The sequence below is a fragment of the Danio rerio genome, chromosome 13 (genome assembly GCF_049306965.1).
Source record: "Danio rerio strain Tuebingen ecotype United States chromosome 13, GRCz12tu, whole genome shotgun sequence".
NCBI classification, from domain to species: Eukaryota; Metazoa; Chordata; class Actinopteri; order Cypriniformes; family Danionidae; genus Danio; species Danio rerio.
Genome location: NC_133188.1, coordinates 9,101,235 through 9,115,279, shown reverse-complemented (window position 1 = coordinate 9,115,279; position 14,045 = coordinate 9,101,235). Strand labels below are relative to the sequence as shown.

At 37.5% G+C, this 14,045-nt stretch overlaps 1 protein-coding gene across 7 annotated transcripts in view; it reads right to left on the bottom strand.

Moving 5' to 3' along the window:
- The window catches only part of ttc7a (tetratricopeptide repeat domain 7A), a 73,256-nt gene that overhangs the window by 17,658 nt on the left and 41,553 nt on the right, over positions 1-14,045 (bottom strand). For 6 of the 7 annotated variants that reach the window (XM_073920588.1, XM_073920589.1, XM_073920586.1 and 3 more), the window contains 7 exons: positions 8,346-8,463; positions 8,160-8,217; positions 3,784-3,856; positions 3,379-3,539; positions 740-856; positions 552-655; positions 60-194 (listed from right to left, as the gene is read on the bottom strand). In XM_073920588.1, coding sequence (XP_073776689.1) covers positions 60-194; positions 552-655; positions 740-856; positions 3,379-3,539; positions 3,784-3,856; positions 8,160-8,217; positions 8,346-8,463 — 766 coding nt within the window. Of the gene's footprint in view, positions 1-59; positions 195-551; positions 656-739; positions 857-3,378; positions 3,540-3,783; positions 3,857-8,159; positions 8,218-8,345; positions 8,464-13,590; positions 13,950-14,045 lie in introns of those variants that run through there. The other variant, XR_012389126.1, reaches the window with a different exon arrangement.

Sequence of the window (14,045 nt, the reverse complement as noted above, 5' to 3'; positions counted from 1 at the left end):
AACTAATGAAAAATCCAAAACTATTATAATCTTGCTGGTATACTGATGGCATACAGTACCTGCCTGGAGCCAAATCCTTTCAAGAGTGGTCCAAATGTAGGCAGGTCCATGCTTATGGGCAGAGCTGATGGCCGATACCTCTGACATGGCCTGTTCCAGACGAGACACAGCTAGAGATGGAGCACTCTGAGACCCTGGCGACATGATACACATTTACATTAACATGCATGCAATCTCACATACACACACAAACAAACACGCACACACACCTAAGTTTAAAGTGACTTCCTATACACGTAATGCTTCATTACACTTACCCCAAACCCTAGTCTCACAGGAAACAATGTGCTTTTTTTTTTACATTTTTTAAATACGTCATTCTATGTGATTTATGAGCCGTTTTCCTCATGGGGACACAAAAATGTCCCCACAAGGTCAAAATTTAACAGTATTGCTATTTTTGTGGGGACATTGTGTCCCCATTATGTAACAAATGCAAGGAACACACGCATGCCTGCTCATACAAGCGCACATATACTTATCATGCACACCAGTCTCTGTCTCCTGGAAGTCTGGAAGGGTGAGATGGAGGCCGCTGGGTTTTCTGCTCAGTGGGCCTGGTTCAGGAGGTATGCTATTAGAGTCATCTTCTTCACTGAAAAAGAGAAGAAAATATTAATTCACTACATCTAATACACACACACACACATTCACACCTGAGAGAGATGTAGCATATTACCTGGGTCGGGTAAAATCATAGCGACTTTGCCACAGCTGCAGCATTTCTGCACAGGTCTGTAAAGCTGCACCCGGACCAAACAAAACCTGCTCCAGCTTCACTTTGGTAAAGAGAAGACTAAAACAACAATGAATGAATGAATAAATGGGTCAGTCTGTCTGTCTGTCATATCCATCCATCCATCCATTCATCTGTCTGTCTCTCAGTCTGTAGTATCTATCTATCTATCTATCTATCTATCTATCTATCTATCTATCTATCTATCTATCTATCTATCTATCTATCTATCTATCTATCTATCTATCTATCTATCTATCTATCTATCTATCTATCTATCTATCTATCTATCTATCTATCTATCTATCTATCTATCTATCTATCTATCTATCTATCTATCTGTCTATCTGTCTCTCTGTGTCTGTCTGTCTGTCTGTCCGTCCGTCCGTCCGTCCGTCCTGTCTGTCTGTCTGTCTGTCTGTCTATCTATCTATCTACAGTATCTATCTATCTATGTACAGAATCTATCTATCTATCTATCTATCTATCTATCTATCTATCTATCTATCTATCTATCTATCTATCTATCTATCTATCTATCTATCTATCTATCTATCTATCTATCTATCTATCTATCTATCTATCCGTCCTTCCCCTTCCATCCGTCTACAGTATCTTTCTATCCATCCATCATCCATCCATCCATCCATCCATCCATCCATCCATCCCTATCTATCTATCTATCTATCTCACCCATCCATCCCTATCTATCTATCTATCTATCTATCTATCTATCTATCTATCTATCTATCTATCTATCTATCTATCTATCTATCTATCTATCTATCTATCTATCTATCTATCTGTCCGTCCTTCCCCTTCCATCCGTCTACAGTATCTTTCTATCCATCCATCCATCCATCCATCCATCCATCCATCCCTATCTATCTATCTATCTATCTATCTATCTATCTATCTATCTATCTATCTATCTATCTATCTATCTATCTATCTATCTATCTATCTATCTATCTATCTATCCGTCCTTCCCCTTCCATCCGTCTACAGTATCTTTCTATCCATCCATCATCCATCCATCCATCCATCCATCCATCCATCCATCCATCCCTATCTATCTATCTATCTCACCCATCCATCCCTATCTATCTATCTATCTATCTATCTATCTATCTATCTATCTATCTATCTATCTATCTATCTATCTATCTATCTATCTATCTATCTATCTATCTATCTATCTATCTATCTATCTATCTATCTATCTGTCCGTCCTTCCCCTTCCATCCGTCTACAGTATCTTTCTATCCATCCATCCATCCATCCATCCATCCATCCCTATCTATCTATCTATCTATCTATCTATCTATCTATCTATCTATCTATCTATCTATCTATCTATCTATCTATCTATCTATCTATCTATCTATCTATCTATCTATCTATCTATCTATCTATCTATCTATCCGTCCTTCCCCTTCCATCTGTCTACAGTATCTTTCTATCCATCCATCATCCATCCATCCATCCATCCATCCATCCATCCATCCATCCATCCATCCATCCATCCCTATCTATCTATCTATCTATCTCACCCATCCATCCCTATCTATCTATCTATCTATCTATCTATCTATCTATCTATCTATCTATCTATCTATCTATCTATCTATCTATCTATCTATCTATCTATCTATCTATCTATCTATCTGTCCGTCCTTCCCCTTCCATCCGTCTACAGTATCTTTCTATCCATCCATCCATCCATCCATCCATCCATCCCTATCTATCTATCTATCTATCTATCTATCTATCTATCTATCTATCTATCTATCTATCTATCTATCTATCTATCTATCTATCTATCTATCTATCTATCTATCTATCTATCTATCTATCTATCTGTCCTTCCCCTTCCATCCGTCTACAGTATCTTTCTATCCATCCATCCATCCATCCATCCATCCATTCATCCATCCATCCATCCATCTCTAATTATCTATCTATCTATCTATCTATCTATCTATCTATCTATCTATCTATCTATCTATCTATCTATCTATCTATCTATCTATCTATCTATCTATCTATCTATCTATCTATCTATCTATCTATCTATCTTCCATCATACCCCTTTGATAGTTTACTTGCATTTTGAATTTTTCTTGCTTTTCAGCTTGAACCAGTGTGACTCAGATAATCACTGGCTAAACTAAGCCTGGTCATTCAACTCTAGCCTACTTCCTTTTCTTTTTTCACCATTTCGGCCCATTCTCTGTAGACCCTCGAGATGTTTGTGTGTGAAAATCCCAGTATTTCAGCATTCAGATTATGATTCTCAGTTTGAACATCAGCAGTTCATCTTAACCTAGTTGCTACCATTTGATTGGATAAGATATTTGGGTCAACACGTGAACAGATTTACCTGATGCAAATGTAAGAATAAGTAGGCAAGTAACTAGGGAAGTAAGTAATTAAATACAGACATACATATAAACATATACAGTACACAGTATATATAGATGCTTATGTTGTTTGGAATGGCTCGGTGGTGAGTAAACAATGAGAGAGTTTTCAATTTGAATAAACTATTATTTAAATAGAAAACGTACATAAACACTTACTTGAAGTTGTCCGGGTGCTGGTTAAGGGCAAGCTTGAGAGTATCAAGAGCATGTTGGTAGTGTTTCTGGGCACTCAGAAGTAGAGCCAGAAGATGTAGGGAGTGCAGATCATCTCCACGAACATTCAGAGCCAACTGCAATGGCTCCATCGCTTCAGACAACTATCCCAAACACAAGAGGCCACATCAGGGAACAATACTAAATTTATTGTTAAACATACAGTAAGAATATGATTATATAAGATCTAGGTAAGAACTACTGATACAATCATGTGATTTTGAGAGCTGTTTTAGCAAAAAATGAAAAAAAAAACTACACACTCAGTAAAAATAAGAATTATTGTAAAAGTATTTTCTGACGGATATTTTGATGCTATTATGCGGGGGCTGATGTTATCAAACTAACCTGTCGAACCAGAGCAAACTGCAGAGAAAGGTAGAAGGAAATCTGAGGATCTTGAGGGTCCAGTGCATGTGCTCTAAAGTTAGAGTAAAATTAAAAAAGTTTAAAACTTACATTTCTTTAAATAAATTATTCAATTACACATTAAAATGACGGTTAAAGGGATTTCTGTCAAGATACCAACATTAATTATAATTAATGTGTTGTCAAGATCTACAGTAAGACATTACCGTATACAGAAATACAGTCTTATGCAAATGCTGGCCACCCCTGATAATTTTCATAATTGCAAGCCATGGCTTGCTGAGCTTTCAAATCAGCAATTTCATTTGGATATATTTTATACCCTAGGGAAACAGAAACATATCAATTCTGACACAGCATTTATTTAATCAACAGATGCAATGTAAAAGTCGTAACAAAAACAGACAGGTGCAATAATTTGGATACCCCAACAGAATAATGACATCAATCTTTTGTACAGCCACCTACAGCAACCTGTAGATGTTTATTGGGACTGGGATGGCCATTCTAGATCATTGTATCGTGTCTGAGCATGAATTCCTTGCTAGATCTGGAACTGTGGTTCCTTCAGAAACGTCCAACCCTGCCGTAACTTCAGCCTCTTGACTGATCCCTAAACATTGTTCTTCAGAATCTGCTGATACTGGGTGGAATCCATGCAACCTTTAACTCTGACAAGGTTTCCAGTTCCTGTGCTTGCTCCACATCCACACAGCATATTGGACCCTCCACCATATTTTACAGTAGGAAGCAGGTTCTTCTCCTAGAATGCTTTGTTACTTTTCTGCCATGCGAAGCGTCTATTGTTGTTCACAGTATCTTTTTCCAAAATTATATAGGCTTGTCCAGTTAAGCCTATCTCAAACACCTTTTCTTGTTGGCAAAACAGAAAAGGCTTCTTCTGAATCACCATCCATTGAGCTGTTATTTGTGAAGAGTGTGCTGAACTGTGGAACGATGTGCAATTACATTATTAGCAGCGAGATGTTTCTGGAGCTCTTTGGAGGTGGTCTGTGGTTTGTCTGTGACCATTTCAGCCATTCTTCACCTTTGCCTTTCAGATATTTGTCTTGGTTTAGCACATCTTTCCTTCACAAGAACTGTTGCTGTGGCCTTCCATTTTCTTACTATATTCTGACTGTGAAGACTTTAAACCTTTGTGATAGCCTTTTGCATTCTTCTCCTGAATCACATTGGTGAATTATCCTAATATTTAGGTCATTAGGAAGTTCTTTTGAGGTTCCTATGTTGCTACTTTCTGGTTCACAATAAGGTGAAGCACAACAAGCAATCAGCTTGTCTTAAATATCCTTTTTCATGATTGGTTGCACCGGTGTCAGGATTGTTAAGGTTCACTGAGTCACTCAAATCAATTTTTGTGTTGTAATCAATCAGCATTGAGTGACTACAGGTTTCAATTTAATTTCATCTCAATACTGCTACAATAAGGATTTCAGTCTGAAAAACATGACATTATCTAGCTTTCTCTAGAAACCAAATGCATTTCACTGTGATCATCTCTCGAAGAGCACATAATTATGCAGCCACAGAGGGGTGCCCAAATTTTTGCATAAAACTGTATGTCTAGGTATATCAAGATTTTCAATCTATGACACCTTATGCCTAGTTCAGACTGCGTGATTTTAGCCCCGATTTTGGCTCGCCGACAGGTTTTGAGAAATCGCCGACAAATGCCTGAAATCACAGGCAAATCGCTGCTCGTGCACGTGAGTGACAATCACACAGTATGAACTTTCAAAGACGCGATCTGAGAGAATCGCCGATGAGTCGCCGATGCCTGTGAGATATTTGGCATGCTAAATATTTGGAGCTGTCGGCGATTCAGATCATGCCGGTTGAATTGAGATTTTACTGAAAATAACATCAGCCATCGCCTACAGCCAATGAGAAAGCGGCATTCACTTGTGTGTGCGTGTGTGTATACCTGCTGCAGGCCAGCTGGAGGCTGAGGGAGAAGTTAAAAGCGCTCTTTTTCTGTTTATTTGGACCCACGAAATGGAGGAAAAACTAGTGGAGATTTGACAGGACTCAGGAGCAACTGTGTCTGTTTAACGTTTCATACAGAAAGAAATTAGTTTATTATCAACGTCGAGGAGAAATGGCTAATTCCCTTTAAACCCAGGTGAGCAAACATGTACATGTTCTACCCCATTAAAGGCTTCTTTCTCATTATGTAGTTAATAACAAAAGATATGCTACGTGTTTTTGGCTGTGAGACGTAGTTTGGATGAAGTTGTCGGCGATTCTTCCTATAGTAAAGTCAATGCAATGTAAATGTCCATGTCGCCGATCCATCTTGCAGTGTAAACAAAGCAGCGACGAAACGCAAGCCCAGATAGTCAAGCAGTGTGAAAACATCTGTGACACGACTACTTTGAAAATCATGCAGTCTGAACTCGGCATTAAACACATTGAATCAATGCATTCTATGGCACATTTAAAAAAGATTAATTAATAAAGTTACGACTTTATTGTGAATAGATATAGAAAATAGAAATAGACTGTTTCTACAATCCATTCACAATTCACAATTCACCGTCTTTCGGATGAGACGTTAAACCGAGGTCCCTACTCTCTGTGGTCGTTAAAAATCCCAGGATGTTCTTCGAAAAAGAGTAGGGGTTTAACCCCGGCATCCTGGCCAAATCTGCTCACTGGCCTCTGTCCATCATGGCCTCCTAACCATCCCCATATCATAATTGGCTTCATCAATCTGTCTCCTCTCCACCAATCAGCTGGTGTGTGGTGTGCGGTCTGGCGCAAAATGGCTGCCGTCGCGTCATCCAGGTGGATGCTGCACACTGGTGGTGATGTGGAGATCCCCCCCCATTGTGTAAAGCGCTTTGAGTGCCCAGAAAAGCGATATATAAATGTAACGAATTATTATTATTATCATTATTATTATTATTAATTGAAAGGGTATAAAAACTGGGCCCCAGCATTTAGGGGAAAAACAACTAGTAAACTCAGAAAGAAATAAACAAAATACACTCAACAAAAATATTATACTTTTTTAATAATTACTAATTTATGAACAATATTGCTTCAATTTTTCATGAGCTGAACTCAAAGATTTTTTTTTCTGTGAACACAAAACTCTCAAATATTCTTCCCATGTTTGTCTGAATCTGTTGGTGAGCACTTCTTTCCAAAAGAATCCATCTAAAGTTGTTTAATATTGGCAGGAACTGGAACAAGCTGTCTTATACACTGATCCAGATCATCCCTAACATGCTCAATGGTGATATATGATATGTATGCTGGCCATGCAAAAACAGAGATGTTTTCGTCCATCCAGGAATTGTGTATAGATCCTTGCACCATGGGACCATGCAATGTCATGATGCAACATGAGGTGATGTTTGTGGATGAATGGAAAAACAATAGGTACGATCCCAAACATGCTGCCGTGATCCTCCCTATACGTGATCTATCGATGAAGAGAACACCTCTCCAAAGTCCCGGATGCCACGCAAGTCAGTTACAACGACAAACTGAACTGCAGTCAGAGCGAGACCCCTATAAGGGTGAAGAGCTTGCAGATTCTATGATATGGTTTCCGACAGTTTGTGCAGAAATTCTTTGGTGACTGGTCTTAGATGATTGTTTAGGTAAAGAAGCTGGCTGTAGACATTCTGGTAGGTGTGGTTACACGTGGTCTGCAGTTGTGAGGCCAGTTGAATGCAAATTCTCTTAAACACCTTATGGTACAGAAATGAATGGTAAATTCACAGGTAAAAGTTCTGGTGGACATTCCTGCAGTCAGCATGCCAATTGCACACTCCCTCAAAAAGAAGACCAAATCATGGATGAAATCGCAACGTGAGCAGGGCTTAACACAGATTAATTTATGTGTGAACAATATTTGAGAGAAATAGACCTTTTGTGTTTATAGTAAAAGTTTCAGATCTTTACGTTTAGCTCATGAAAAATGAAAGCAAAAACAAATGTATTGCATTTACAATTTTGTGTAATATTGTGTTGAAAATTGTGTTTTTATAATCACATTAACTGAATTTGTCAGCAATTACACATAATTTTTTATAAAGACCAAATAACAGTCATGAGATTATTTCTAATTGTATTCTTCTATTTACTGCATGTGCATTTAATTCAATTAAATTTCAACAAAGGACACAAAGACAGAAGCGAATGAGAAAAAAATCTCTATATATTTTAATAAAATAAAACATTGCTACCACATAAAAATAAAAATCTGCTTAATTAAAATAGTAATTCATTAAAGCTTTGTAGTCAACTTTAAATTAGCAAAGGGTCTCAACCTAGTTTGCAAGCACACATGCTAAAATGCATGAGATAAACACCAAGCGTACCTGCGTAGTGACTGCAGAGCTCTTCTGTTGAACTCATCGCAATCTGCTTTCAGTGTGGCTGCAAACACAGTTAAACAGTGAGTCATGGCAGACATGAGGGAACAGAGAGCAGCTGAGGACAGATGCATGTCTGGATCATTTATTTAGTTTCAGAGAAGGATAATAACGGTTAAAAAGCAGGCTTACCATCAGAGGCCTGCAGACTACGGCACAGACCTATGGCCAGATGAGCTCGAGCAAGGGACTCCTCGGCACAGTCTCCTAAGGCAACTACACCCGCTGACAGGGTTACCGCGTCCTCCAGCTGACATGACACACACATTTAAACATGCATTAGATGTGTGGATGACTTGTATGAGCACTTGCTCATATTTTATGGTGTGAAATACTTGAGGTGTAGATAGAGGTCAAAGATTTTAACACAAAACTGAAATTGAAGTTTAAATGGTTTAAAAAAGGAGAGAGAGAGCGAGAGAGATCATCGACCATCAACATTGATGACTTTAGGCCAAATCACAATCTAAATAAAAATTTAATGAATCAATTATCATGTAAATACATACATTTGTGATTTTAAAATGTCCTGCAAAAGCTATTAGTCAAAGGTTTGGAATAAACTAGATTTTTAATTAGGGATTTTTGGATCTGATTACGTGTATAAATATATATATATATATATATATATATATATATATATATATATATATATATATATATATATATATATATATATATATATATATATATATATATATATATATATGTATTAGGGATGTAACGGTATTGTAAATACCGTCATACCGCAATATTAATTTTTTTCGATATTACCGAAGTCGCATGACTCGGTAAAACTATAGGTCTTCTGAGAAAATTTGCTCAGGCGAATGAAGCGAACGGGAGGTAGCGAAAACTACAATTCCCATCAGCCCATGCTTGACCATCATCCCTTGCGGTCTGTTGTCGCTACAGATCCAGTAATGCGAAAATGGAGTGTGCTGCTAGAAGCGGGGATTAAAAAGAGCTGGAAAACTCTAAAGCGGGTGTTGTCGCCGCGCGCGTACTGAATAGCGGTGTTGTCGCGCGAGTTCTTATCAGCTGTGTTGTCGCGCGCATAATGAATAGCGGTGTTGTCAGCACACTGTTCAGATTGATGCAGACATGAGACCTCTATCTTACTCATGGTTTGTCCTCTCAAGTGGGGGAAAGACAATGCACAACGTTACCCACTGCTGTCAACCTGGGCCAAGTCATATCGCTCTTGTCCCAGAAACCTCAGTCCCAAATGAGAGGGTTTTTTTTCTGTTGCAGGGGACATTGTAAATGCCCAGAGATACCAGCTTTTACCAGATTATATTTATATGATAATTTTCCTTTAAACCCATCTCTATCTAAGTGAGTGAGTGATTAAATGTTGAATGTGATGAGTTTTCAACAATACTAAATTGAAACTTTATTTTTTTTACATGGTTTAATATTTTTTTGTTATTAAAATTGAAGTTCCTGTTTTAAAGCTTACAGATAGATGGCTAATTTGTATGTCATTGACACTTTTGGCACTTTTTTGGAGTATTTTCATGAGTTTTGTTTTTTTCCTGTAAATGATTCAATAAATACCGTACCTAACATTCATACCGAGGTATTACCGTACCGTTACATCCCTAATATATATATATATATATAGACACACATATACACAGCTGATACTCTGTTTTCAATATACTGTTAGAATTTGTATTATGGCAAGAAAAACACAGCTTAGTAAAGAAAATCAAGTGGCCGTCATTACTTTAATACATGAAGGTCAGTCAGTCCAAAAAATTGAGAATACTTTAAAAGTGTCACCAGGTGCAGTCACAAAAATCAACAAGCGCTACAAAAAAACTGGCTCACATGCAGACCGCCCCAGGAAAGGAAGACTAAGAGTCACCTCTACTGCGAAGGATAACTTCATCTGAATCACCAGCCTCAGAAAACAAGGGTTAACAGCAGCTCAGATTAGAGACCAGGTCAATCCCACACAGAGTTCTAGCAGCAGACGCATCTCTAGAACAGCTGTTAAGAGGAGACTGTGTGAATCAGGCCTTCATGGCAGAATATCTGCTAGGAAACCACTGCTAAGGACAGGCAAAAAGGAGAAGGCTAAAAAACACAAGGAATGCACATAAGACCGGAGGAAATCTGTGCTTTCTGATGAGTCCAAATTTGAGATCTTTGGTTCCGACCATTGTGTTTTTGTGCGATGCAAAAAAAGTGAACGGATGGACTTTACATGCCTGGTTCCCACAGTGAAGCATGGAGGAGTAGGTGTGATGGTGTGGGGCTGCTTTGCTGGTGTCACTGTTGGGGATTTATTCAAAATTGAAGGCATATTGATCCAGCATGGCTACAGTGTCTTGGAGCGACATGCTATTCCATCTGGTTTGTGTTTAGTTGGACCATCATTTATTTTTGCAACAGGACAATGATCCCAAACACACATCCAGGATGTGTAAGGGCTATTTGACCAAGGAGAGTGATGGGGTGCTGCACCAGATGACCTGGCTTTCACAGTCACCGGACCTGAACCCAATCAAGATGGTTTGGGGTGAGCTGGACCGCAGAATGAAGGCAAAAGCGCCAACAAGTGCTAAGTATCTCTGGGAACTCCTTCAAAACTGTTGGAAGACCATTTCAGGTGACAACCTCTTGAAGCTCATTGAGAGAATGCCAAGAGCGTGCAAAGCAGTAATCAAAGCAAAAGGTGGCTACTTTTAAGAATCTAGAATATGACGTATTTTTAACGTATTTTTATTTTTAATGAGTAGCAGTGCGATATGGCTGTATATCGGCACTGGTGGGAGGCATGCGTTGGCACGAGTGCCTTAGTCCCCCCACCAGTGCCGATATACAGCCCTATCGCACTGCTAAAAGTGTGATATTTCGTTTATATAACAGTTTGATGGCATAATTTTGTATATAAAAACAAAATCAATCATGGAGATTCTCAAAAACCCTTTTGTATGAGGAACTACTTTCTTCCACATTGGATTCAAATCATAAGCTGACAGTTGAGCAAGCTGAGCAAGCATCTTTTAAACTTTAGATCTGTAGTGTCTGCTTGTTGCTGGCTGAATGTGGGTGGAGTAATACACAAAGGGTAAAGAGGCTGTACGGGTGCTGATATTACTTAAATATATCACGGCTATCAGCCAATCAGATTCGAGAACCAGACTGAACTGTTGTATAAATATATATATTATATATATATATTCAATTTCCCCAATATATATATATATATATATATATATATATATATATATATATATATATATATATATATATATATATATATATATATATATATATATATATATATATATATATATATATATATATATATACACACACACACACACGGTTGAAGTCAGAATGCTCGCCGGCAGCTAGCTCTCTGCAACTCTCACATGGTCGCCCACTGAAGCTAAGCAGGGCTGCGCCCGGTCAGTACCTGGATGGGAGACCACATGGGAAAGCTAGGTTGCTGCCGGAAGTGGTGTTAGTGAGGCCAGCAGGGGGCGCCCAACCTGCGGTCTGTGTGGGTCCTAATGCCCCAGTATAGTGATGGGGACGCTATACTGCTCAGTGAGCGCCGTCTTTCGGATGAGACGTTAAACCGAGGTCCCGACTCTCTGTGGTTGTTAAAAATCCCAGGATGTCCTTCGAAAAGAGAAGGGGTTTAACCCCGGCATCCTGGCCAAATCTGCCCACTGGCCTTTGTCTATCATGGCCTCCTAACCATCCCCATATTCAATTGGCTGCATCACTGTCTCCTCTCCACCAATCAGCTGGTGTGTGGTGTGCGGTCTGGCGCAAAATGGCTGCCGTCGCGTCATCCAGGTGGATGCTGCACACTGGTGGTAGATGAGGAGATTCCCCCCACTCTGTAAAGCGCTTTGAGTGCCCAGAAAAGCGCTATATAAATGTAAGGAATTATTATTATTATTATTATAGAATAATTAGCCCCCCTGAATTATTAGCGCCCCTGTTTATTTTTTTCCCCAATTTCTGTTTAAAGGAGGGAAGATGGTTTCAGCACATTTCTAAGCACAATAGTTTTAAAAACCTATCTCTAATAACTGATTTATTTTATCCTTGCCATGATGACAGTAAATAGTATTTGTCAAGACACTTCTATACAGCTTAAAGTGACATTTAAAGGCTTAACTAGGTTAATAAGGTGAACTAGGCAGGTTATGGTAATTAGGCAAGTTATTGTATAATGATGGTTTGTTCTGTACACTATCAAAAAAATTTGCTTAAAGGGGCTAATAATTTTGTCCCAAAAACGTTTTTAAAAAAAATTAAAATAGCCGAAATAAAACAAATAAGTTTTTTCCAGAAGAAAAAATATTATTAGACAAACAGTGAAAATTTGCTTGTTCTGTTAAACATCATTTGGGAAATATTTAAAATCAAAAATCAAAAAAATCAAAAGGGGGCTAATAATTCTGATATATATATATATATATATATATATATATATATATATATATATATATATATATATATATATATATATATATATATATATATAAAAATAAATAAATAAATAAATATATATATATATATATATATATATATATATATATATATATATATATATATATATATATATATATATATATATATATATATATATATATATATATATATATCGTTATGTGGTGGAACAGAGTTAGATTTCTTTCTTGATGACACACAAAAACAGCAACAAAGGTAGCATCACTTTGTTGCAGAATCTGGTTAAATTCTGGCAAAATAGAACACGAAAGCAGCTTGAAGCGGAAAGCGCGAGTATGTGGTAAAGTCTAGATAGGATACAGCTGTGGATATGCACATCAATATAGCATCATTTTTGTGACACTGAATAATTACGTTAAATTATGGTTACAACCATATCTGATCTAGCAACAACCCGAGTATGTCTGCTGTCTGGAGGTATTATAAAGTTGATGATGACAACATCGCCATAGCAAACTGAGATACAGTCGTATCAGATCAGGTTTCAGTATTGGTAGGTACTTAAAAATCAAATGACTCGGACTGTGGGGCAAAAAAATAATAATAATCGGGACATCCCTGTTTTTAATCATGGAATTTTAAGGTTCATTCTAATACACTGAATTATTACCCAATTATTATTATTATAACCTGTGTTAACAACAGTAGCACTATTACTCTGACAATTGCAAAACTTTGAGTCAGTAAGATTGTTTTTAAAATTAAAGAGATTCATATTTTTGTTCAGAAAGGACACGTTCCATTTATAAAAAACAGATTACAAATTATTCCTATATCTAAATGTGAAGAAAAATATAATAGTTTTCAATAATAACAATATTAAGCACCCCTAACTAAACATTCAACGGTCAACAGTGCAAATAATATAAAGAACAATTTAATCAATGAACACCAGTGGTGTTTGCTAAGGAAAACAGTACAATAAAAGGATTTCTGTAGGATCAGATCGCACTGAACATTGATATGTAAGAAACTGTGCTTTCATCACAGGAAGAAGTTACATTTTTGGAGTGTATGAAAACATAAAACAGTTGCTTTAAAATGTGAAGCATTTGCCACAATATTAATATTTTTGCTGCATTGTGATTACATAAATTCAAACTTGGTGAGTATAAGACATGACCCCAACTGCTCAAATATTTAATGCCAAACCGTAACCAAACTTTTTGAGTACATTTAAACATGCATTGACACACACATGGCTTGTTCGGATGCAGAGATGGTTAAGAACTGGGGCCTCATGTATCAACGCTGCGTACGCACAAAAACTTTGCGTACGCCAGGTTTCACGCTCAGAATCGCTCACGTTTGGATTTACTAACAATG